The sequence below is a fragment of the Pongo abelii genome, chromosome 8 (genome assembly GCF_028885655.2).
Source record: "Pongo abelii isolate AG06213 chromosome 8, NHGRI_mPonAbe1-v2.0_pri, whole genome shotgun sequence".
Lineage (NCBI taxonomy): Eukaryota > Metazoa > Chordata > Mammalia > Primates > Hominidae > Pongo > Pongo abelii.
In genome coordinates this window covers 6,038,609-6,065,558 of record NC_071993.2, presented here as the reverse complement: position 1 = coordinate 6,065,558, position 26,950 = coordinate 6,038,609, and the positions used below count along the sequence as shown (strand labels likewise).

The 26,950-nt window shown below is 47.7% G+C and overlaps 1 protein-coding gene across 7 annotated transcripts in view; it reads left to right on the top strand.

The window, feature by feature from the left end:
• IL15RA (interleukin 15 receptor subunit alpha) overlaps positions 1-26,691 on the top strand; it is a 36,480-nt gene extending 9,789 nt beyond the window's left edge. For 2 of the 7 annotated variants that reach the window (XM_002820495.5, XM_009245106.4), the window contains exons 2-7: positions 7,131-7,325; positions 9,611-9,709; positions 12,886-13,086; positions 13,667-13,699; positions 22,602-22,677; positions 25,873-26,691. In XM_002820495.5, coding sequence (XP_002820541.3) covers positions 7,131-7,325; positions 9,611-9,709; positions 12,886-13,086; positions 13,667-13,699; positions 22,602-22,677; positions 25,873-25,984 — 716 coding nt within the window. In that variant the 3' untranslated portion in view covers positions 25,985-26,691. Of the gene's footprint in view, positions 1-76; positions 230-7,130; positions 7,326-9,610; positions 9,710-12,885; positions 13,087-13,666; positions 13,700-22,601; positions 22,678-25,752 lie in introns of all 7 variants that reach the window. The other 5 variants (XM_024253331.3, XM_054521883.2, XM_024253334.3 and 2 more) reach the window with 4 other exon arrangements.
• Positions 26,692-26,950: the final 259 nt, after the last annotated feature.

Sequence of the window (26,950 nt, the reverse complement as noted above, 5' to 3'; positions counted from 1 at the left end):
CCTACACAAACACGCCTGGAGGTCCACGGATGCTGGAAAGGGGCAGGGAACTCTTCCTGTACAAAACCTGTTACAGATGCAAGAGACAGGCTGGCTGTCCTGGAGGGAAGGAGCAGAATATCTGAAAGCTTCAACCGTGAGGTCCAGACACACGAGGCCTGCGTGAGACTCAGGACAACGGAAAACTGCCCCCAGCGCCACCAGCATCGGACAAGCAGGCAGCAAGCAGGTAGCACAGCCATCTATCATGGAGGGCAGGATGGGGTGGGCAAGTGTGGAGAAATAACACTCAGTGGTTTAGGCAGGTAGAGAAGGACAGAAGATCAGTGTGGAGCAGAGCATGGAGAAAAAGCCTCTGACACTCCAACACCAGACAGCACCAGAGGCCTCAAAGCCAGTGGGGCTCTGCAGGTAACCATACCAACAGCAGCATCCAAATCCACCTCAACAACTGGTGAGATCGACTCCATCTCTCACGCCATCAGCCTAGCAGAAGACGTGTCCTCATTGGACTGGGTGGTAGTGGCGGCCATTGGCCAACAGATGCCTGAGACAGGAAGTGAGCAGAGCACTGCCCCTGTGACAGAGGAGAAGTCTTTGGGATGGGAGTTGAATGGGAAGAACAATCTTGAATTTGAGATTTCTCCCCTCCCACCGTGTCCCCAGCCCTGCCTGGTACAGGATCCTTCAGAAGCAAGAGCAGAGGTCGTGGAATTCTAACAGGGATGTGTTTGTGAGGTTTGGGATGTTTTTGTGTGGACTTAGGTGATGCCTGTCTTGTGACTCACCCACTGTGTCCTTTGCCCAGTTAGGCCATTAGGGTATTTGTCTTGTGTTGATTTTTATGAGAGTTCTCTGCGTGCTAAGGTTCTTAACACTTTGACATTTGTTGTTACTGTTTTTTGTTTGGTTGGTTTGTTGGGTTTTGGGGGGGTTTTTGTTCGTTTGTTTGTTTGCTTTTTTGAGACAGAGTCTTGCTCTGCCAGCCAGGCTCAAGTGCAGTGGCACAATCTTGGCTCACTGCAACCTCCACCTCTCAGGTTCCTGTGATTCTCCTGCTTCAGCCTCCTGAGTAGCTGGGATTACAGGTCCTCACCACCACACCCAGCTAATTTTTTGTATTTTAGTAGAGATGGGCTTTCACCATGTTGGCCAGGCTGGTCTTGAACTACTGACCTCAGGTGATCCATCTGCCTCAGCCTCCCAAAGTCCTCAGATTACAGGCGTGAGCTACTGCACCCAGCCTATTCTTTATCGAATTTACTCCCGGCCACCCTTGCACTTTTCCAGGGGCATGTACCAACAACTGTAACTAAACAACACCTGTCACTTCCAACAGAGCTGAGCTGTGTCCATGGGTTCTTCCATTCTCTCTCCAATGCACTATATCCCGGGAACGGAAAGCATTCCAAAATGTATGAATGACCAACCAGAACTGAAAGCAAGAGCAGCCTTTGGGAAAATGATGCTTCACGGGGAATAAGGTGTCTTTGCAGTTGCAAAGAAATGGTCTGATCTTGGCCGGGCACGGTGGCTCACACCTGTAATTCCAACACTTTGGGAGGCCAAAGTGGGCGGATCACAAGGTCAAGAGATCAAGGCCATCCTGGCCAAAATGATGAAATCTTGTCTTTACTAAAAATACAAAAATTAGCTGGGTGTGGTGGTGTGCGCCTGTAGTCACAACTACTCAGGAGGCTGAGGCAGGAGAATCGCTTGAACCCAGGAAGTGGAGGTTGCAGTGAGCCAAGATCGTGCCACTGCACTCCAGCCTGGTGACAGAGTGAAACTCTGTCTCGAAAGAAAAAGGAAAGAAAGGAAAGGAAAGGAAAGGAAGAAATGGCCCAATCTTGCAAGTAACTGTGTGTGGCATTTGGGATAAGGGAGGGGTTCTTAGACTACCCCGCCCTTCCGAGATTTCAGAGTAACTCATGGCAGGGTTGTCAGTCCTCGGGAGACCAGGAGCTGACTCTATGAGCTAGCAAGGTCTCTCCAGGCCCAAGACAGCCATGCTAAAGAGAAGGCTGGGGGTGAGGAAAGACCAGTTGGTCACTCCCCCAACTAAAATCCAGTCTTTCTCTTGACTTTTCGCCTGGGGACCTCATGTCTCCCTTATTTTCTGGAGTCACTGCCCTGTGGCTGGTGGGAGATTGTTCAGCCACCGATGATATAATAGCACCCAGAGAGGAACAGATGTCCAGGTGGATTCAGGCTTTCACAGAGGGAAGGAACATTTTGTCACAGAGCAGAGTCTTGTGTTTTTATGGGACTATCCATTCTGGCCTGCTATCAGATGTTTCTGGAGTTGATTTGAGCTGATTTTTATGGTTATTCCTCTCTGCCCTGCCCTGCCCCCACTGCCTACCTAAGTATTTTCCCAGATATTTTAACATAAAACAAAGCAGCACAGGTGCAGGTATAGGATTTTGGTAGCAGGGAGTGAAACCTATGGTACTGCCAAGCTAAACACACACATGTGCACACACAAGGGAGTGGATTTTTGAGATGGAGGTGGGAGAATTTGATCCAGTTAAAAACTATTAGAATAGAAATTCAGAGCCCAGCATGGTGGCTCACACCTGTAATCCCAGCACTTTGGGAGGCCGAGGCGGGCAGATCATTTGAGGTTAGGAGTTCAAGACCAGCCTGGCCAACACAGTGAAACCCCGTCTCTACTAAAAACACAAAAATTAGCTGGGCATGATGGCGGGCGCCTGTGGTCCAAGCTACTCAGGAAGCTGAGGCAGAAGAATCGTTTGAGCTCGGGAGGCAGAAGCTGCAGCTGCAGTGAGCTGAGATCACACCACTGCATTCCAGCCTGGGCGAGAGAGCGAGACTCTGTCTCAAAAAAACAAACAACAACAAAAAAAAACAAAAAAAAAAAAGAAAAGAAAAATTCCGAAGAGTGTAGCAAGAGGAACCTATACAGAAGGCCTCATTGATAGAATCAATCCCACGACCCGAAAGGGTATGAACAAGCTGTTACTCAGGACTTTAAGAGAAATTTTAAATGAGTGCTAAAAACCGTCTTGTTGGGCCAGGCGCAGTGGTCCATGCCTGTAATCCCAGCACTTTGGGAGGCCAAGGAGTCAGGAGGTCAGGAGTTCAAGACCAGTGTAGCCAATATGGTGAAACCTCATCTCTACTAAAACTACAGAAATTTGCTGGGCCTGGTGGCACATGCCTATAATCCCAACTACTCCAGAGGCTGAAGCAGAAGAATTGCTTGAACCTGGGAGGCGGAGGTTGCAGTGAGCCGAGATTGTGCCATTGCACTCCAGCCTGGGTGACAAGAGTGAGACTACATCTCAAAAAAAACAAGACAGATTTACTTAATTAGTCTCCTACTGACGACATACAAGATTAGTTACAGATACTGGCTGTTATAATCCATAACTTTGTACATACTCAGTTTGCAAATATACCAGCATATCTGTAAAATAAATTCTTAGGGGTGGAATTGCTAGGTTAAGGAATACATTATAACAATGTCTCCCAGGTATGCAGATATATCTGTAAGATAAATCGCTAGAAACAGAATTGTGGGGTCAGAAAGCCCTTACGTCTGTAATCTTCGAGACTGTAAATATGCCCTCACTAGGATGGTACAAGCAATCTGAAAGTTCTTGTTGACATACAAGGTTTATTATTCAACTTTCAGCTCTTTTCTGATTTGGCAGCTAGAAGCGCCGTCTCCCGTAGCTTTCTTTTTAACACTTCTTTCATTATGAATAAGATTGAGCATTTTAAAATACATTTAAGAGCCATTTATATTTCCTTTTCTGTGAGCTGCCTGTTGTATCTTTTTCTTGTTTTCCCATGGGATTTGGCAGTCTTTTTGTTGATTTTCAAGGGCTTTTAACATATGAGAGGAGGTCAGGCGCAGTGGCTCACACCTGTAATCCTAGCACTTTGGGAGGTGGAGGCGGGCAGATCACTTGAGCCCAGGAGTTTGAAACCAACCTGGATAACATGGTGAAACCCAGTCTCTACAAAAAAAAAAATATATATATATATATATTTGGCAAACTTCTTCTGTAAAGGGCCAGATTGTAACTATTTGAGACTCTGCGGGCAACCAGGTTTCTGTTCCAACTATGCAGCTCTACCATTGCAGCGTGAAAGCTGCCATTGACAAGACATCAATGAATGAGAGAGGCAGTGCCTCTGTAAAACATTATTCTCAAAAACAGGTGGAGGCTGGATGGGGCCTGTGGGCCACAGCCTGCTGATCCCGGCTTAGAGGCCACCAGGGGCCTCCCTACCCCAGGCTGCAAATCTTCCTGCCATCGCATTTGGTCTCCCCGTCAATCCACCCCAAGGCAGCAGGAAGATGGCTTCACTCAGTTCTCTTGTCTGGGACCCAGCCTTTGCACCAACTGCTCAGCAGGGACTTACCAAGAACCTCCTGACCTGGAACCAAAGAGCCAATGCTCCGGCAGCCGTAGGCAGCCCGTTGGTTTCCATGTTTTACAGCTGCCTTGGTAAACCCCGTCGCTGACCTGTACCAGTGTCTTAGCCAGTGATCCCTCAGGGCCTAGACTCACTCGAATAGTGGGGAGTCTGGGGGAGATGTTTCTGGTCACATCCTCATGGGCACCAGGACCCACAGTGCCCTCCAGCACTGCCTACCCGGAGCTCCGCCACACCCAAACCATTTCTTACTTACCTCTTCGATGTACAAGAAAACCTAATAATGTGATTCATTCATAAGAAAAATAGTCAAAAGAAAATCATACAGTTATTTAAAGTGCCTAACGAAAAATCTTGCTTTTTAAATTTAGCCACAGTTGAATTTTTCAGGCCAGGCATGATGGCTCACACCTGTAATCCTAGCAGTTTTTGAGGCCAGGCAGGAGGATCGCTTGACCCCAGGAGTTCAAGACCAGCCTGGGCAATATAGAGAGATCCCATTTCTACAAAACAAACAAACAAACAAACAAAAAACAAATTAGCTGAGCATGGTGGTGCATGCCTGTGGTCCCAGCTACTCGGGAGTCTGAGGTGGGAGGATTGCTTGAGCCTGGGAGGTTGAGGCTATGGTGAGCTACGATCACACCACTGCACTCTACCCCCAGGGACAGAGTGAGACCCTATCTTAAAAAAAAAAAAAAAAAAAAAAAAAAAAAAAAAAAAAAAATTTCTGGCATTGGAAGGACCTCATCTTGAAGGAAAAGCCAACAATATGGGCTTGGAGAAATCATGGTAGAGTAATACATTAGCTGCCTCCTTGCTTTTTAAGAACTAAGGACGATCCTTTTGGAGTTTCTTTGTAGGACCACAGTCTACAAAATTGGTGCCAAAGGGGATTTTAAGTTAACTGTCATTAAGGCCTTAAATAGATTCTTTCCTGGGATCCACAGATTTTTATATTAGGTACATATTCAATAACACCAACCTCATTCATTTTTGCCTACTGGAAAACAGGTCAACTTTTCTTTTTTACAGGTTTCGTTGTTGTTGTTGTTACATAATGTAGGAAAAAAGCCTGAAGTTCTCCTACAGCTCACTCAAGTCAGGTTGTCTTTAACATTACGTTACGTGCTTTCACATAGGAAAGGAATTTTTTAAGGACAAAGAAATATCAATAGTTGTTAATAAGTAATTAGCAACAACAACTAAAAGCCATTAATGAATACAGTGTCCCCAGAATGGAAATGGAAATGACACACATTTCCGTCCCTTCTTTGCTTCTGAGGCCGATCCCCTTAGATGTGGACTTGTAAAACCCCTCATTTCCACAGAACTGAGCTGCTGCACCATTGCTGGGTGTGTAGCTGAAGTTCGGAGTCTGAGCCCAATTCCAGCTGTCACAAAAGTAGACCCATCTGGAGCAATTCACCTTGCTTCTGGTTTCTTCTGAAAAAGAGAGGATAATCAGATAAGCTGGCTACAAAGGTAGTAATGAAATAAATTGAACTCACCTCTATGAGAAGGTCAGGCTGAAGACTGTGGTTGAGGAACAGAGTTCATCCATTCATTCTTCCAACAAGGATTTCTTGAGCACCTACTAGTTCCAGGTACAGTGCTGGGCTCAGGATCACAGTGTTAGCGAAACAGATGTGGCCCTACTCGCATCTGGCTCAGAGTACACACAGTGCAATGCACATGAATTACATAATCTCAACATCTCCAATACAAACTGTGGAAGAGACTACGGGGAGAAAGAACTCAGCCCAGGCGCTTGTGTACTGAGGGAGAGGGATGGCCTTCCTCAGGAGGTGGTGTTTCAGTGAGCTAGGAAGGGTGGTGGGAGACAGAGTGCCACAGTGGGTTGTGCTTGGGAAGAGGTGGGTAGCGTGGTGAGTGGTGCGAGGGGAGCCCAAGACCATCATGGCCTGGGGAAGAGAGCTAGAGGGGCTGGCCAAGCCCTGAAGACTTCGTAAAGATTTGTTTTTATTCTAAGAGCACTGGGTGGTCAGGGAAGAGTGATGTTGTCAAAGACGCATTTCTTTTTCTTTTTTTTTTTTTTTTTTTTTTTTTGAGACAGGGTCTCGTTCTGTCAACCAGGCTAGAGTACAATGGCATGATCTGGGCTCACTGCAACCTCTGCCTCCCAGGTTCAAGCAATTCTCCTGTCTCCGCCTCCCCAGTAGCTGGGATTACAGGCGCGTGCCACCACGCCCGGCTAATTTTTTGTATTTTTAGTAAAGATGGGGTTTCACCACGTTGGCCAGGCTCAAAGATGCATTTCTAAAGGTGATGCTGGCCGCAGAGACCTGTGGGAGGGCCTGCAGGGGCCCTATCTGGAGGCACTTGCTGTCGTTCAGCAAGAATTGGAGGCTGGGTCCACAGTGGAGAGGGATGAAGACTTTTGAGAGATACTGAGGGCTTGGAGGGGGTGGGAAATGAAGGGAGAGGGTGTTTCATCGATGACCCTCTCCCCACGCCCTCATCTGTAGTTTTGCTGGCTGACTGGCACTTCAGGCGAGGCTCCAGGAAGGCTTCTGGGTGAGGGATGCCCTTCCTGCACATCCTCCACGTGCCTGGCACCTGGGGCTTGTCCTAAGGCACCCCTAGGATAAGCTGGACCCAGCTCTAAAGTTACTGACTACTGCCGCGTGTGCCTGGAGAATGCCTCTTACAAGTGGAAACCTCTTCACCCTCCCCTGTCCTCTGCATTTTCGCAGGCATCACGTGCCCTCCCCCCATGTCCGTGGAACATGCAGACATCTGGGTCAAGAGCTACAGCTTGTACTCCAGGGAGCGGTACGTTTGTAACTCTGGTTTCAAGCGTAAAGCCGGCACGTCCAGCCTGACGGAATGTGTGTTGAACAAGGCCACCAACGTCGCCCACTGGACAACCCCCAGTCTCAAATGCATTAGTGAGTAGCCCTCGCCACCCCACCTTCCTCCCTCCCCCACCCCGCCAAGACTGCACAGAGAGAAGACCCCATCTCAGGGGTCAGGGGATCTGTGCTGAGGTCTGAGACTAAAGACACCAGTGGGGGCCGGGCACGGTGGCTCACACCTGTAATCCCAGCACTTTGGGAGGCCGAGGCGGGAGGATCACTTGAGGTCAGGAGTTCCAGATCAGCCTGGCCAACATGGTGAAACCCCGTCTCTACTAAAAATACAAAAAGTAGCCGGGCGTGGTGGCGGGCGCCTGTAATCCCAGCTACTCGGGAGGCTGAGGCAGGAGAATTGCTTGAATCCAGGAGGTAGAGGTCACAGTGAGCCAAGATTACACCACTGCACTCCAGCCTGGACGACACAGCAAGACTCCGTCTCAAAAAAAAGAAAGAAAAAAAGAAAGACACCAGTGTGATCCTCAGCAACAGCTCCTGGCGTTGGAAACACACAGGTGCTGGGGTCACAGGATTCTGGGTTTAAATCCTGGCTTTGCCGCCTACCACCCAGGAGGCCTTGGGCAGCTCTTGTGACATTCTGGCACTCTGGCTGGTCATCTGGGAAACGGACTTGATATCCACACTGCGGGCTGTGGGAGGGTGGCGTGAACCCTGGTAAATATTAACTCTTATTACGTGTAGTGCTTTGATTTGAGATGATGCTGGCAAGAGAATCTGGCTGCAGAGCTGGGCGGGACTCATGAGCACACTAGTATGAGAAATTTTGGGATTTCCCATGAGAAGGTGGATGTTGGAAGCCATCACTGCTCCTCTCTCAGTACCCAGCCCCGGGGATGGGCACAGGCCCTGGAGCAGGGCTGCCCTTTGCCCAGTCACCTGTGCATGGTGTCCAGCAGGGGTGAGGGAAGGTGGCAAGAATCAACTTTTTTTTTTAACTGTCCACACCTGGATAAACATCCCAGAAGCAGCCAAACCATCTCAGGTGGGAACCACTTGGAGCTGTTCCTGGAACACTCAGGCCCACCTCTGCAGGCTTCTCTCCTTCCCCAGTTCATCTCTGGGGCAGGGATGGGTGCGCCCCTGCATGGAACGGCCCCATAGCTCACACCCTCTGCAGCAGGGGACAGAGGGGAGCTCCTTGGGGCGCTGGACATTGCCACTGGCTTGGTAGTACTAGCTAGCTCAGCCTCCTCCCCCAGAACACAGCGAGTAGGGAGGAAGCCTCCGACTTGCTCCAAGAAATCACTTGCTGGGGACACAGCACCCCATGGCATCAGTGACTGAATGGGAAAGCTGAGCGTGGCGAGGAGAGCAGGATCTGTGGGAACCACGGTGGGTCTTACTCTGCCAGTCCTGGGACTCCCTGGAACCTGTCTGCCCGAGGAAAAGTAAGGGCTTTCTCACTGCAGGGAAAGTCAGGTCTCCTCGACGCTCCATGTCCTTTGGGCAAATGAATCCAGGATGGAGAAGAGCAGTGGGCTCCACGGTCAGGATGGGGGAAGAAAGAAGAGAACCTGGAATCAGGATTTTAGAGCCCAAAGACTGGAGGCCTCTTTAGCTTTCACCTAGCCCAAAGGATCCTTCCACGTTCTGATCACTCACAACTCCCTCTGTTATGCTTCCCAAACTCTCGTGCTTTGAATGATTTTTTTCCTGCTAAACAAGTGAAATGTAAGCCAGGTATGGTGGCTTACACCTGTAATCCCAGCACTTTGGGAGGCCGAGATGGGAGGGATTTCTTGAGACCAGGAGTTCAAGACCAGCCTCAGCAACATAGCAAGACCCTGTCTCTACCAAAAAAATAAAAAAATAAAAATTACCTGGGCATTGAGGCACGTACATGTAGTCCCAGCTACTCAGGAGACTGAGGCAGGAGGATCTCTTGAGCCCGGGAGGTCAAGGCTGCAGTGAGTTGTGATCACACCACTGCACTCCAACCCGGGCAACTGAGAAAGACCCTGTCTCAAACAAACAAAATAGAATCTATTGAGTGATCATTTATTCTCCCAAGAATAACCAGTATTATAAAATTGAATTGATATCATTAATATCATCAAGGCCAAAATAAATTTGATATTTAACTTGTGCAGTCTTTTTGGAAATGCGAGAAAAATAGTTTGCAGTCTGTCTTTGCATTTGGGTGGGGAAACATTGTTTCTTATGCTTTTAACCTGTCTGAAGAAGCCAGAGGCCTCCACTGTAAGTTCATGTGTTGATATATTTTATTTGTATCCAGTTCTGAGGCCAGCCCAGGCTCCAGGCTCAGGATCATAAGTGCCATGTGGTTATCCTCTCTCTAGGAGACCCTGCCCTGGCTCGCCAAAGGCCAGCGCCACCCTCCACAGTAATGACGGCAGGGGTGACCCCACAGCCAGAGAGCCTCTCCCCTTCTGGAAAAGGTAGGAAGGTCAGAAACTTATTGAGGACATTTATTCCCTCCCAACACCCAGAGCCCCCCTCACCAATCCTGCAGACTCACGGACCTCTGTGGTGTGTCACTACAGACTTAGGCAATAGCACAAACGTCTTATTCAATCAAGAATAAGAACGTCCAGCTTAATTTTCTTTTTCAAATCAAAGTTGCTTGATATCCAGGTGTTATATGTGCAGAATTAATAGTGGTTTAAATCTCACTAATATGTCATATCATATTTAGTTGTAGACACTTATCTTTGTCAAGAACTGAAAGCAGACTGAGGTTTGAGGTTGCATGTGTGTTAGCCCTCAACGTTTTCCTGGGTGCTGGCAGAAAACAGGGCACTCCAGGATGGGAGGCCAGCAAGCAGTGGGAGCTTCAGCATGTTTACATCAATTCCCTCGTCCCCTAGCCAGCACGGGCAGCACAGTTGGGCCTGAACAGATGCCTGTCCGCTCGGCGGGCTGCACTGTGGGAGAGGAAGCCTGGGCTTCGGAGACCCAAGCGTTTTGTCACGGGCAGTAATCATGCCTGCTCTCTGCTCCAGGGGAGACCATGTCCCCGTCTTCCAAGGTGCTTGCTGTAGAAGCACCCTTGAGAGGATGGTCCAGAGAAAGGGCCGTCAGCTCCCCTGTCTGCAAGATGTGCAAAAATGTGAGAGACCCGTGGAGAGCTGCCCCCACCAGACCTAAACACCAGCACATCACGGTGACGGCTCTATTATAGAGGCATTGCCTGAAGCTGCCAGTGTCCTGTGTTTCAACAGAGTCTTCGGAGATTGTCAGGACCGATTTCCTCAGCGCTTTCTCAGTGTTCAGAAAATTTGAAATCTTGGATGATTTCTTGGGATCCTCCACCCCGTATGCTATGATACCTTTGTGTCACAGTTCACTCTTGGCTTTAGTGTCGCATCATCCAGCCTATGGCTTTCCCTGGCCCCTGTCTACTCCTTTGCCCCCAGGGATGGGCCTGTCTGTTGTCATTCATACTACAGGACTCAGCCATCCTTTGCGGAGTGTCGGTTGTCAGCCGTGGGTACACACTGACATCACCTGGGCACTCCAGTTGGCCTGGGTGCAATCTGGGACTCAAGCCTCTCCAGCCCCAGGTGGATTTTTTCTTTTTTTTTTTTGAGATGGAGTCTGGCTCTATTGCCCAGTCTGGAGGGCAGAGGTGAAATCTTGGCTCACTGCAATCTCTGCCTCCTAGGTTCAAGCGATTTTCCTGCCTCAGCCTCCCAAGTAGCTGAGATTACAGGCGTGCACCACCACACCTGGCTAATTTTTGTATTTTTAGTAGAGAGGGGGTTTCACCGTGTTGGCCAGTCTGGTCTCAAACTCCTGACCTTAGGCGATCCACAAGCGTCAGTATCCCAGAGTGCTGGGATTACAGGTGTGAGCCACTGCACCCGGCCCGCAGGTGGTTCTTAAGGGGCCAAGGCCGAGGCCTGCAGCTTAAGGGAGGAAGAAGCAGCTAAACAAGGTTCCCTCCTAGTGGGTCACCTGCACAGGGAGGAAGGGGTTGAGGGGCTGGCTCCATTTAAACTTGAGGTAATTCTACAACCCCTTTGATCTGAGTCACACCTGGTTCACCCAAGGAGGAGAATGATCAAGTAGGCTCTCCCAGCCCCAGCTTCGCATCCCAAATGCCTGGTCCGATGGCCATTGTCGAGACACAACTGTGCAGTCAGAAGCTCCGATGTGACAGCAGCCTTTGACCCGAGCTGGCACGAACGTGGGCACTTGGCTGAGGATGCCTTGGTGCGCCCTGTCTGCAGGGAGCCCTGGAACATTGGCAGTGAGGGTAGGGCAAGTTGTATGCGTGGTGGTGACAAAGGATTAAGGGGCATGAGGCCTTCTCATGACCTGTGTTGCTGGGAGACCATGGGAACGCGGCAACAACAGTGCGTCCAGAGAGCCACAGCGCTTGGCCTCACATTTCCTAGATTCCGTGGCTATCACAATGGAAGACACATTTTTCATGGAGAGGGAACAGCACAGTTACACCACACCCTTACAGTGCAGGGGCAGCCACCTTCCAGGGAAGGACAAGGAAGACAGGGAAGACGCTGAACACAAGGCAGCCTCTGTTCCTGAGAGCAAGCTCATCAGGATGCTTTCCTCCAGCACAGCCCAGAGAGTTCAGGCCAGAGCCCAGGCTTCCCGTGTTTCACATGCAGCCACTCCGAGTGTCCTCAGCCAGCGCAGCTTCACCTGCTCTCAGCTGAGCCTCCAGCGTTGGGCCTGCCTTCTCTAGTAAACAAGCTGAACGACTCAGATCTTTGACACCTTTTCTTTTCTTCCCCCCCGCCTTTTTTTTTTAAGAGACAGGGGTCTCACTCTGTCCCCCAGGCTAGAGTGCAGTGGCTCAATTATAGGTCACTGCAGCCTCAAACTCCTAGGCTAAGGTGATTCTCTTGCCTCAGCCTCTCAGATAGCTGGAACTATAGGCACGTGCTCACCACACCTGGATAATCTAGTTTTATTCTTATTTTTGTAGAAACAGGGTCTTGCGGCAGGGCACAGTGGCTCTCGCCTGTAATCCCAGCACTTTGGGAGGCCAAGGTGGGTGGATCACCTGAGGTCAGGAGTTTGAGACCAGCCTGGCCAACATGGCAAAACCCCATCTCTACTAAAAATACAAAAATTAGCTGGGCATGGTGGTGGGCACCTGTAATCCCAGCTACTCGGGAGGCTGAGGCAGGAGAATTGCTTGAACCTGGAAGGCAGAGGTTGCAGTGAACTGAGATCGTGCCACTGCACTCCAGCCTTGGCGACAGAGGGAGATTCCATCTCAAAAAAAGAAGGAAAAGAAACAGGGTCTTGCTGTGTTGCCCAGGCTGGTCTTAAACTCCTGGGCTCAAGCAATCCTCGCACCTCAGCCTCCCAAAGTGTTGGGATTATAGGCATGACCCACTGTGTCTGGCTGATCTTTTCTTTATACGTGCCGTGATAGTAGCCATGTTCTTTAGTGTTGTCACAGGTCCTATGGCCCTTCCAGAGGAACAGCTATGTCACCCTCTCAAGGAGCAGTTTGCTGTGGGAGAGGGAGGGCTGGCCAGGGTGACTCACTACGGCAGCTCCCACATCACCCCGTGCTGCAGCTGAGAGGAGGGGAGTCTGCACATTGATGTTCTCCCTGCCTTGGACTCTCCTACAGAGCCCGCAGCTTCATCTCCCAGCTCAAACACCACAGCGGCCACAACAGCAGCTATTGTCCCGGGCTCCCGGCTGACGCCTTCAAAATCACCTTCCACAGGAACCACAGAGATAGGCAGTCATGAGTCCTCCCACGGCACCCCCTCTCAGACAACAGCCAAGACCTGGGAACTCACAGCATCCGCCTCCCACCAGCCGCCAGGTTAGCACTCGCTTTGCCCCAGGAGAGGTCAGTTCCCCATTGCTGCTTCTGAGATCGGGGCTGAGATCCAGCACAAGGCAGCTTTATATCATCAATCCAAAGTCAGGATTCACTGGGCAACCTGCTGGCCCCAGCCACCAGCCACGGCCTCCTGGCCTGATCTCTTTCTCCGTAGCTTTCTCTGTGGCTGGGGCAGCTGGAAAAGCAAGCCCACCCCCCAAGATGTGACAGGGCCAGCCTTATCACCCGCACGGCAGAGCCTGTGCTGAGACTCTGAGTGGCATCTGTGCCCTCCCGCAGTAGGAGGTGGTGGAGCTGCCTGCAGTCCGGGGCCAGGATCTGTGGAATGGAGGAGCTGTGGGTAATGTGGACCTTCTGTAAGGCTTATCTGATTCTTAAGTGTGGCCAGCACCTCAGTGAGCTACCCTGCTTGTTCTTTGCTAAAACGAGTCTGGTTACACCAGCCACGAGTCTCCCAGGGTGCTAAGATGGGAGCCAAGCTGTGCAGAGTTTCTCCTGCTTCATGAGGAACTAGGACCTCTAGGACTCGAGCCGTGACACTGTCCTCTCTTTTCCGCAGGTGTGTATCCACAGGGCCACAGCGACACCACTGGTAAGTGTGTCCCTTTGTCCAGTATGTTTATGATCAGGGTGACTGCAGTCCCAGGGTGCTGGGTGGTCCTGGCCCAGGCCTGCTGGCCCAGCACAGTCCTGACAGCGGCCCCTTCCACACTCAGAAGGCCTCCATCAGATAATAAGTTAAATAATAGCTGATTTATGGAATTCTCTGTTTGATGTGCCCATTTTTCTAAATATTGGTAGCTTCTAGCTGTCAGGCTACTGGGGTTGAACCCAGAGAGCTGGCACCCCAAAAGAGGGCTCAAGGTCAGCTCTTCACAGCAGGGTCCACCTCTCTTGCATGGAGCATCCAAAACCACAGGTGCCGATGCCAGCACTGACGTTACAGTATCTCTGCCAGAAGCTGCCGATTCCTCTCCAGGGCGTGGCACCGTGCACTTAACAGAGAAGCTGTCCACATTTTCAGTATAAAACGCTACTCTTGGCCAGGCGTGGTGGCTCACACCTGTAATCCCAGCAGTTTGGGAGGCCGAAATGGGAGGATCGCTTGAGGCCAGAATTTGAGGCCAGCCTGGTCAACATAGCAAGACCCTATCTCTATTTTAAAAAAAGAAAAAGAAAAAAAGTTAAGAAAACAAAATAAAACCAAAAATCCGCTCCTCTTTACAGAAGTCACACGCAATGCTAAGGCTAGGAGAATAGAAAAGAGAATGTGCAAGTGACGATAAGGAGGAAAAGGGGAAAGCGTTTGCAAGACTAAAAGAAAAAGCTGAAGGGAGGCGAGGAGAGCTGAGAGAGGAGGGGAGAACAGGAGGAAGAAGGGAAGCAGGCAGGGAGGAAGAACGCAGGTAATGAGAAGAATGCAAGTCATGCTCCAGGCTGACAAGCTTCCAAAGTAACAAAAAACCCAACTAATTTGATATGGGCAAAAATTATTTTAATCATCTGTTCATAAATTTTCCTGCTACAGAATGACTTATATTTTTGTGGTCTCATTTTTACCTGCATCAAACGTCATCTGGGAAAACATCAAGTGACTTTGGACATTTTCGCAGTTAATTGATTAGAATCATTTAAAAAACAATCAGGCTGGGCGAGGTAGCTCACACCTATAATCCCAGCACTTTGGGAAGCCAGGAGTCCTTGACTAGCCTGGCCAACATGACGAAACCTGATCTTTACTAAAAATACAAAAAATTAGCCAGGCATGGTGGCGCATGCCTGTAGTCCCAGCTACTTGGGATGCTGAGATGGAAGAATTGCTGGAACCCAGGAGGCAGAGGTTGCAGTGAGCTGTGATCACGCCACTGCACTCTGGCCTGGGCAACAGGACAGGACCCTGTCTCAAAAAAAAGACGAAAAGTAAATCCCATTTCTAACTCAAAAATCCCCTTGCAGGAAGGAAGCAACACTTGCTACCAGATTTCCAGGCATCCTTCCAGAGAGACTGTATAAATAAACACAGAGAGGATAAGGAATGCTGGACAGTTGCTTCTTTTCTTCTGTTCTGTACCATGTTTGTTTCCACTTGCTGGCATACCTTGTAGATCCTCCCATATCAGGACACAGAAACCATCTCATCGTTTTTAACAGCTACAGAATATTCCATTGTAAGGAATTCCTACCATCAATTTAGCCAACCCCCTATCTGGACATGTGATTGCTACATTCTCTGGTTATCTTACAAACAGCCATTAATTGAAAATTCATAGGTGCCAGAATATCTGTAGGATAAAATCCTACATGTAAAGTTCAGGGGTCTTTTTTTCTGTATAGATTTTCCAACAACTATTTGATGATGGGCTATAATCTATAATCTGCTTTTTCTAGTTCATGACTTTTATTAGATTAAAAAATCGGCCAGGCGCTGTGGCTCACGTCTATAATTCCAACACTTTGAGAGGTCGAGGCGGGCAGATCACGAGGTCAGGAGTTCGAGACCAGCCTGGCCAACATGGTCTCTACTAACAATACAAATTTAGCCAGGCGTGGTGGCGTGTACCTGTAAGCCCAGCTACTCGGGAGGCTGAGGCAAGAGATTGTTTGAACGCAGGAGGAGGAGGTTTCAGTGAGCCCAGATCACGCCACTGCACTCCAGCCTGAGAGACAAAGCGAGATACACACACACACACACACACACACACACACACACACAAAGTCAAAAACTTTCTCCCAAATTCTGAAATGTAGTGTAATAAACGTTAACCAAATTCCTACAATGGACAAAGATAATTCTGTGCAAGGAACTGTGGAAATACAGAGATACCACACAAAAAAACTTTAGATGTTTTATGTTGGATCAGCCACCCTGTGATCCAGGAGCACCAGTTACGTGTGGCAGATATACTCACTGGCTCCTTGAACATCAGTGGATGCTGCTATTTCTGCATGAATAAGCAATCAGTTGAGCTCATCTTCATAAGAAAATATTAACGATGCTTTACCACAGTGGTTGCTCAGTAAATTAACTGACGTTTTAATCAACCCATTGATACTACCAATATCATAATTTGCTTTTTAAAATAAGTTATATAAATGATTAGCACTACTCTTTTGTTCTTTTTAATTCAACAGAAAACACTAAATAGTAGATGCTCAATAAGTATCGAATGAGTAAGCAAATGAATGAGTGAATTTAAGGGCTTTAACATTTTAATAAATATTTAAGAAATATGGTTCATAGTTTCATTGTCTTAAATATCTACTGGCTTACTTGGCAGCCATTTTTTTATAATTTAATTTAATTTTACCTTAAGTTCCAGGATACATGTGCAGGACATGCAGGCTTGTTATATAGGTAAACGTGTGCCATGATGGTTTGCGGCACCTATCAACCCATCACCTAGGTATTAAACCCCACATGTATTAGCTACTCTTCCTGATTCTCTTCCTCTCTCTGCCCCTCCCCACAGGCCCCCGTGTGTCTTGTTCCTCTCCCTGTGTCCATGTGTTCTCACTGTTCAGCTCCCACTTATGAGTGAGAACATGTGGTGTTTGGTTTTCTGTTCCTGAGTTAGTTTGCTGAGGATGATGGCTTCCAGCTCCGTCCATGTCCCTGCAAAGGACATGATCTCACTCCTTTTTATGGCTGCATTGTATTCCATGGTGTATATGTACCACATTTTCTTTATCCAGTCTATCATTGATGGGTATTTGGGTTGATTCCATGTTGGCAGCCCTTTTTATCAATAACTTTCTACAATTATTCCAATATCTGCTCTCCCATCCCTGATTAAGCTGTTCTTGAGGACTCTTGATTGTAAACAAAAGGTCAGCATGCCACGGATGCCAGCACTTACACTGCCATGTTGATTTAGTACACCAGGTATAAGGACTTATTTCTCGGGATGGCAATATGCCTCTGGGCTTTCATGGCTGAAATAAATTTGCCGCAGTCAATGTGCTCAGCCTTTGACAGGAGCTGCCTCTATGTCGTATCATTCATCCATTCAATATAAACTGAGTTTCTGTTCTGTGCCAGGAATGGTCCTAAGCTATTATGAAATGCAGATTCCTCATTAAAAAGCAAATGTCACTTTAAATTTACTTCAATTTATAGAACTTCAAAAGCTTAACTTGATCAATCAAGTATTTATTGAGTATCTACCCTAAACCCAACACTCATTATGTTCTTAGTGCAATAGAGATAGAAAAGAAACCACTAGGCCAAGCACGGTGCTCACACCTGTAATCCTAACACTTTGGGAGGCCGAGGCAGGAGGCTTGCGTGAGCCCAGGAATTTGAAAGACCAGCCTGGGCAACACAGTGAGACCCTGTCTCTACAAAAAATGAAAATTAAAAAATTATCCAGGTGTAGTGGTGTACACTTGTGGTCCAAGCTATTTGGGAGGCTGAGGTAAGAGGCTCGCTTGAGCCCAGGAGTTTGAGGATACAGTGAGCAGCTATGATGGCGCCACTGCACTCCAGTCTGGGCTACAGAGTGAGACCCTGTCTCAAAAAAAAGAAGAAAGAAAAGGAAACAAGGAAAGAAAGAAAGAGAGAAAACGAAGAAAGAAAGAAAGAAAGAAAGAAAGAAAGAAAGAAAGAAAGAAAGAAAGAAAGGAAAGAAAGAAGAAAGAAAGAGAAAGAGAAAGGAAGGAAGGAGAAAGAAAGGAAGGAAGGAGAAAGGAAGGAAGGAAAGAAAGGGAAAGAAAAAGAAAGAAGGAAAGAAAAAAGAAAGAAAGAAAGAAAAGGAAGGAAGGAAGGGAAAGGAAGGAAGGAAGGAAGGAAGAAAGAAAGAAAGAAATAAAGAAAGAAAGAGAGAGAGAAAGGAAGGAAGGAAGGAAGGAGGGAGGGAAGGAGAAAGGAAGAAAGAAAGAAAGAAAAGAGAGAGGAAAAAAGAAGCGAAAGAGAAAGAAAGAAAGGCCACTGCTCAGAGTCGTTGAGTTGATGCTCTTCCCTCAAAACCGCCTTCATCCGATGCAGGCACACAGGAGCTCTGGCCTCAGTGACACACGGGTATTACTACCCAGTGATTGGCCTAATTGGTCAGGGTGTTGCTGAGGAACGGCTATTCCCTGCATATGCCCAGAGGACATTTTCATCGTCCATGCCAAACACTGGCCCCTGGCTGTCTCAGCTGCCTTCTCCATCCTGGACCCAACCTGCGCACAGGCTGAAGGAGGGGGCTGGTGGGGAGATGTGGTTTTCACGGCCTCCTCTGCGATAATCACCTCTCCCCTCTCTTCTTCCTCCTCGCTTCTCCTCTGTCTCACCAGATCTCTTTCTCTTCCTTTTCCTCCAATCTACACACCCCCCACGAAACAATAAAAGGTGGAGGGCTTGGCAGGGAAGCTGTTGATTCACTGTCTTGGTGATTCTGGTTTCCATGTCTTTACTGGAGTTACCCGGATGTCACTGAGGGCGAGGCCAAGGGTCTGGCGCTGAGTTGAAGCTGCTTCGTTTTATCGTTGGTTCAGGAGCCCTCTTCTCTCTTGAGTTTCATTCTGCAGCTTTTCTTGTCACTTAAATAGAAACAGGAGGGACCTTGTGAAGGTAGAAGCACAGTTTATGTCATGTTGCCTTTTCCAATAAAACACTCCCTACACCATCAATGTGCGCCAACTCACTAGCCAACGCGAAGACAGAGCTTACCGTCAGGTGCAGCATCTCTGCTAAGAGATTTCTTTTTTTAGTCATAATAATGATTAATGTTAAATCCGAAAACTCAAAACATTTTCATTAATTTCTCATGTTTTCTGCTACTTCTTTTGTAACGATTTTTCTATGCTTTTTTATTTACTTACAAGTTGTTTTATTTTGTTTCTATAATTTTATTATTTATTCTGATTACAGTGTCATCGCAAATATATGAGAAAAAACAGAAATAAAGATTATCTCGAATCCCAGCATTGTATATGCTTTTCTGTGCATATGGACATGCACATGGCTGGTTGGAGATTATGTGGGGGTTTTTTTTTTTTTTTTTTTTTTGAGACAGTGTCTCGCTCTGTTGCCCAGGCTGGAGTGCAGTGGCACTCACTGCAACCTCTGCCTCCTGAGTTCACACGATTCTCCTGCCTCAGCCCCACAACTAGCTGGAATTACAGGTGCCCGTCACCACATCCAGCTAATTTTTGTATTTTTAGAAGAGACAGTTTCCTCATGTTGGCCAGGCTAGTCTTGAACTCTTGACCTCAGGTAATCTGCCTGCCTCAGCCTCCCAAAGTGCTAGGATTACAGGTATGAACCACTGCACTCAGCCTATTGTGGGTTCTTTTTTTTTGGGGGGGGGATGGACTCTTGCTCTGTCACTCACGCTGGAGAGCAGTGGTGAGATCTCAGCTCACTGCAACCACCACCACCTGGGTCCAGGCAATTCACCTGTCTCAGCCTCCCAAGTAGCTGGGACTACAGGCGCATGCCACCATGCCCAGCTAATTTTGTATTTTTGGTAGAGACGGGGTTTCACCATATTGGTCAGGCTGGTCTCAAACTCCTGACCTCATGTGATTCAACTGCCTCAGCCTCCCAAAGTGCTGGGATTACAGGCGTGAGCCACCGAGACTGGCCTGCAGGTTCATTTTTATCTCAGTATCTTTTTCACTCAAGATTTTGCAGACATCTTTCAATGTTAATAAATGCAGATCTATTTTATAATTTTTAATAGTTGAATAGTATTCCATCATATGGGCATACCATATTTTATTTAACTAATTGTCTATTGATAAGAGATTCAGATTAACGTCTTGAAAATTATTTTAGGCCGGGCACGGTGGCTCACAACCGTAATCCCAGCACTTTAGGAGGCCAAGGGGGCGGATCACTTGAAGTCAGGAGTTTGAGACCAGCCTGGTTGACGTGGTGAAACCCCATCTCTACTAAAAATACAAAAATTAGCTGGGCTTGGTGGTGAGTGCCTGTTATTCCAGCTGCTTGGGAGGCTGAGGCAGGAAAATCACTTGAACCTGGAAGGCGGAGGTTGAAGTGAGCCAAGATCATGCCATTGCACTCTAGCCTGGGCGACAGAGCAAGACTCCATCTCAAAAAAAAAAGAGAAGAAAATTATTTTAAACAATACTTGAGTGAATACCCCTGTATATATCTATTCCCTTAGAGTAAATTCTAGTTGAACTAGAGAGTCAAAGGGTGTGGGCTTCTTAACTGCCCTTGGGAAAGATGGCACAAGTTTATACTCCCAGCCACAGAGCTCTGAGTGTCCCTGCGCCCTTATACTCGGATGTTTTGCAGTAGAGCTGCATTGGAAGGCCAAGCCCTGGGAGGTTTATTTTGGTATATGGGCATGGCCTGGGGGTCATGCAGTGAAGGCCCTCAAAGTCACCAGGGTCCATGAGATATGCTGCCCGTGGTCTTCAGTGAGAGGTAGACGCTGCTCCAGATCTCAGCGCCGTCGTCTTCTGCTGCAGATCTCAGCGCCATCATCTTGCATGCAGAGCACTGGGTGATTTTTTTTTTTCAGGGAAATTCACAGTAGTCAGGCTCATTGGACAAACCTGCAAGTGGATTTTGTTTGTTTTTGTTTTTGTCTTTAGAGACAGGGTCTTGCTGTCGCCCAGGCTGGAGTGCAGTGGCGCGATCACAGCTTACTGCAGCGCCAGATTCCTGGGCTCAAGCAATTCTCCCACCTTAGTCTCCCAAATACCTTGGACTACAGGTGTGTGCCATCATGCCCAGCTAATTGTTTGTAGAGATGGGGGTCTTGATATGTTGCCTAGGCTGGTCTTGAACTCCTGGCCTCAAGCGATCCTCTCCACTAACCTCCCAAAGCACTGGGGCTACAGGGATGAGCCACTGCACCAGGCCTGCAAGTGTTTTTAACAATAGTTCTCTTCCCTGCCCTCAGACTAGGCCCCCTTGTTCACACAGAAAGACCCCCTTCTTCCTATCCTATCTGATAAACCTCAGGTGACACCTGTCAGTGCCCCTAGCTGTTCGTTTCAACTCATTCAAAATGGTCCTAAATCCTAACCTCCTCTTATATACAACACCTCTTAAAAAGACCTCTTCTTTCTCCTTACTGCTCTTTCTCTGCCATCAATAGTTTCAGGTGGCCAGGATCCATGGCTCATACCTGTAATCCCAGCACTTTGGGAGGCCAAGGCGGGCCTGAGGTCAGGAGTTTGAGACCAGCCTGGCCAACATAGCAAAACTCCATCTCTACCAAAAATACAAAAATTAGCCACGTGTGGTGGCAGATGCCTGAAATCCCAGCTACTCGGGAGGCTGAGGCAGGAGAATTGTTTGAACCTGGGAGGGAGAGGTTGCAGTGAGCAAACATCGAGCCACTGCACTCCAGCCTGGGCAACACAGTGAGATTCTGTCGCAGAAAAAAAAAAAAAAAAGAAGAAAAGAAAAAGTTGGCCGGGCGTGGTGGTTCATGCCTGTAATCCCAACACTTTGGGAGGCTAAGGCAGGCAGATCACGAGGTCAGGAGTTCAAGACCAGCCTGCCCAACATAGTGAAACCCTGTCTCTACTAAAAATACAAAAATTAGCCGGGCAAGGTGGCACGTGCCTCTAGTCCCAGCTACTTGGGAGGCTGAGGCAGGAGAATTGCTTGAACCCTGGAGATGGAGGTTGTAGTGAGCTGAGATCACGCCACTGCACTCCAGTTTGGGCAACAGAATAAACTTCATCTCAAAAAAAAGAAAGAAAAAAAAAATTGTAGGTAGACTGGATGCAGTGGCTCACACCTGTAAACCCAGCACTTTGGGAGGCTGAGGCAGGTGGATCACTTGAGGTCAGGAGTTTGAGACTAGCCTGGCCAACATGGTGAAACCCCATCTCTACTGAAAATACAAAAAATTAGCCAGGCATGGTGGTGTGTGCCTGTAATCCCAGCTACTCAGAAGGCTGAGGCAGGAGAATCATTTGAGTCCAGGAGGCAGAGGTTGCAGTGAGCCAAGATAGCGCCTCTGCACTCCAGCCTAGGTGACAGAGGGAGACTCTGTCTCAAAAAAAGAAAAAAAAAATTGCAAGTGAAAAAAAAATGAAATTAGAAGGAAAATGGCACTGTGTGCTATTGTTTCTAAACCTGTGAAGTTGAAGAAAACGGGGCGTTGTACTGGGGACAGCAGAGAAGGCGTGTGTCCCTGTCTGCTTTCTCAAGCCTGGCTTTAGCAGCAGGAATGCTGCCTCCTCATTCCCACTCTTGACTTTGCCCTTGAGGCTCTTACTGCCCCCTCCTGACTTGCTCCATCCCTGCCCCGTCACCCCAGGCACTCTGCCCGAGAAGGACAAGGATGAGGAGCAGAGGTGTGGGACGACTGGGAGATGGCACCCTCAGCAGCAAAGAGAATGTGTTTTTGCCTAGACATAGAATAGGGGGAGTTGCATGGGCCTTAAGAAATGTCCATAGCAGGAGGCTGGTTGGGAGGCACTTGGATCCCTCTGTAAGAACATCCATGGTAAAGAATTTATGATTCATAGCAATGAATGTGCTTCTGGGTATCTCAGCGTGGTCTCCTCCCTTTCAGTGGCTATCTCCACGTCCACCGTCCTGCTGTGTGGGCTGAGCGCTGTGTCTCTCCTGGCATGCTACATCAAGTCAAGGTGAGTCGCACTGGATACTCCCTCTGCAAGAGTCAGACTTCCCCATGAGAAAAGAGCTGCACCTGGCCGGGCGAGGTAGCTCACTACTGGAATCCCGGCACTTTGGGAGGCCGAGGCAGGCAGATCACTTGAGGTCAGGAGTTTGAGACCAGCCTGGCCAACGTGGTGGAACCTCGTCTCTACTAAAAATACGAAAATTAGCCGGGCATGGTGGTGCACACCTGTCATCCCAGCTACTCGGGAGGCTGAGGCAGGAGAATCTCTTGAACCCGGGAGGCGGAGGTTGCAGCGAGCCAAGATTGCGCCACTGCACTCCAGCCTGGGCAACAGAGCAAGACTCTGTCTCAAAAAAAAAGAAAAAGAAAAAGATAAGAGCCGCACCATAGTGATTCCAGAATGCCCCCTCCCAAGAAGGATGCCTTTCCTGGCCATCGGCTCTCACACACCCCTTCTGTAGGGGCCAACGAGTGCCAGAGCCGAGGAGCAGTGAGCTAGCCCCGAGCCCAAGTGCCCCCTACTCCTGCCCACAGTAGAAATGGGGCGGCCAGAGAAAGTGCACCAGGTGGCCAACGCGTGCAGTCCTATCCATTCTTCTTGTGATATCCTGGTGAATATATTCTTGAAAGTCCTCATTGAATAGGGGTATGCCTTCTTATAAATATACTCATTCACGTTAGCCTTAATTTTGTATTCCTAATCATTGAAATTCTGCATCTCAGCATTTCTGGCAAAAATGTTTCTGCCACTTGCTGACTTTTTAAATTTTCTCATTTTTCTAATCTTTAGGCAGTATTATTATTCTCTGATTAAAGCCTCAAATGGCATTCTAGCCTTCGTTTTGTACTTCTATCAATTAGTAACCCGTATTCCAGCATTCCATACTGATACGGATATCAGATTTGTCCAAACTAAACTTTTAGTTACTATTAATAGTTATAAAACATTCTTTTCTAAATGTGATATCAATATAAAAATTATGTGACCCTGGCTGGGCACGGTGGCTCATGCCTATAATCCCAGCACTTCGGGAGGCCAAGGTGGGCAGATCACCTGAGGTCAGGAGTTTGAGACCAGCCTGACCAACATGGAGAAACCCCGTCTCTACTAAAAATATAAAATTAGCAGGCCATGGTGGAGCATTCCTGTAATGCCAGCTACTAGGGAGGCTGAGACAGGAGAATCGCTTGAACCAGGGAGGCAGAGGTTGCGGTGAGCCAAGATCACACCATTGCACTCCAGCCTGGGCAACAAGAGCAAAACTCCATCTCAAAAAAAAAAAAAAAAAAAATTATGTGACCCTTTGAGCCTAATTTTGACAAAATGCACGTTCCATGAAATGCTACCATAAAGTCAAAATGAAAACCAGTATCTAAAACTTCACATAAATCTTCAAAAGCTGTGAATACCATCCCAACCAATAAAAAATGCCATAAACCTCAGAAACAGTTGAGAAATTAACAAACATTGATATGTTACTCAAAAACTTGTCCAAAGACTTCAAAAAGTGAAAAATGTTGACAAAACAGAAAATGACTTTTAAAATAATTTTCAAAATATCATTATTAATAACTACAGAATTTCCATATAAAATGCTGAATTTGGAGTTATATTCTTAACAGGTTATAATGAATAAATATATTCACTGAATATATTTTTTAAATGTACATACCATCTCTTTATGAATAATACAGTAAAATATATTCTTAAAAAAGATTTGTAAATTTGGTATATACAGCCAATAAATATGTTCATAAGAGGAAAATAGCAATATTTACTGGCTATATGAAAGATATCTCAGTTGGGCATGGTGGCTTATGCCTGTAATCCCAGCACTTTGGGAGGCTGAGGTGGAAGGATTACTTGAGCCTAGCAGTTTCAGACCAGCCTGGACAACATAGTGAGACCCCAATCCCCACACACAAAAAAAATTTAATTTTTAAAAAGCTCAAAAAGTAAAATAAATATATCTTTAGGAAGAACTGGCATGGTCGGGCATAGTGGCTCACACCTGTAATCCTAGCACTTTGGGAAGCTGAAGTGCATGGATCGCTTTTTTTGTGACCAGCCTGGCCAACATGGTGAAACCTGATCTCTACAAAAAATACAAAAATTTAGCTGGGCGTGGTTGTCTGCAGAGGTTGCAGCAAGTCGGCATCACACCACTGCACTCCAGCCTGGGAGACAGAGCGAGACCCTGTCTCAGAAAAAAAAAAAAAAAAAAAAGAAGAAGAAGAATTGGTAAATTTGATGAGTGTAATTACTTGGTCATTTGGTGAATTGATTCTTTCCATAAACTTGTTTTTCGCAAATGAGTTATTAGTTAGATTTGCCATTTGACCAATTGGCTGTTAGCAAATTATTGTCAGTGAATTGACCCCCATCCTGCCTTATTTTAGCTCTCACTCCAGGGAGTTCACACTAAATGCTTACCTTAAAATGGCCTAAAGAGCTGCTGCTCCTCCAGAGGGACGTTTCACCAGCCCTGATAGAAGGTGCCGGCCAGATGCCCAGGGCATCAGCACCCAGGCAGCTCCAGACAGGCCAACCACGTATGACCAGTGTCCTGCCTCGCCTGTGCTTGTCATTCGGGAGCTGATTGATTTGTGTATTTCTTTATTTATTTCACACATACTAAGTGCTAAGAACTGTTTTTAAAAGCTTCATGAATATTAAATCACTTTTTTCAAGATGATCAACTCTGGTTTGGCCAGGCTCCCAGTCACTCTCTCATTCTCTTGTTCCTGCCATTTGAATGGCTTTTTGGCAGAGGACTGGCAAAGCGTGGGGTGAGGGCGGGGTGGCATAAGTTGCTCCAACAGCATTTGGTGAGTCTTTGGTGGATGGGGAGGTTGGAAATACCTGGAGAGGATTTATTCTCATCATATTGTCTTGATTGGTCTTGAACTCCTGGGCTCAAGCCATCCTCCCACCTCAGCCTCCTAAAGTGCTAGGATTACAGGCATGCGCCACCACACCTGGCCCCTAGATAGGATTTAATACACTCGGTAGAGGTAGGCATTCTAGGTTCTCTCCATCTCTGAGGACTAAGTGCTCTCTGTCTGACTCCTGTGGCAGGGCCTCTGTCTGCTCCTGCCATCCCCGCAGTGCTGGACATACATGCTCAGTGGGAAGCGTCTGTTGATTTGAGGGCAACCCCCTCCTCTTTTCAAAACCTATGAACCACCTGCTTTGCAGGCAAACTCCCCCGCTGGCCAGCGTTGAAATGGAAGCCATGGAGGCTCTGCCGGTGACTGGGGGGACCAGCAGCAGAGATGAAGACTTGGAAAACTGCTCTCACCACCTATGAAACTCGGGGAAACCAGCCCAGCTACGTCTGGAGTGAAGGAGCCTCTCTGCTTTAGCTAAAGACGACTGAGAAGAGGTGCAAGGAGGTGGGCTCCAGGAGCAAGCCCACCAGGCCTCTCAGACGTCCCAGCAGGATCTCACGGACTCCCGGGTCGGCGCCTCCTGCGCGAGGGAGCAGGTTCTTCGCATTCCCATGGGCACCACCTGCCTGTCGTGCCTTGGATCCGGGGCCCAGCTTCCCAGGAGAGACCAAAGGCTTCTGAGTAGGATTTTTATTTCATTACAGTGAGAGCTGCCTGGAATACATGTGGTAATGAAATAAAAACCCTGCCCCAAACCTTCCATCCCTCATCCTGACTTGCAGTTCTCAGAGAAAAGTGACATACCCAAAGCTCTCTGTCAATTACAAGGCTTCTCCTGGTGTGGGAGATGTCTACAGGGAAGACACCAGCGTTTGGGCTTCTAACCACCCTGTCTCCAGCTGCTCTGCACACACGGACAGGGACCTGGGAAAGGTGGGAGAGTTGCTGAGCCCAGCGAATCCTCTCCATTGAAGGATTCAGGAAGAAGAAAACTCAACTCAGTGCCATTTTACGTATATATGCGTTTATATTTATACTTCCTTGTCTATTATATCTATACATTGTATATGATTTGTATTTTGACATTGTACCTTGTATAAACAAAATAAAACATCTATTTTCAATATTTTTAAAATGCACTAAGAGAATCACCAAGGAGAAATGTTCCACATAAAGGAGGAGAAAGAGTAGGAAGGCAGAGTCCAAGGTGACTGAGTTCAGGTGTTCTTTCCAGAAGGAGAAAAAGCCTTGCCTAAAGCTGGCTGCAGTCACAGTTTTGGGGAATTTCCTACAATTCCATGTGAGGAGAAGCAGCATTATCTAATCCACACAGTGGCAAGTCCAGGCTCAGCTCCACGGTGGTATACACATCGTCTCTTCCCTTC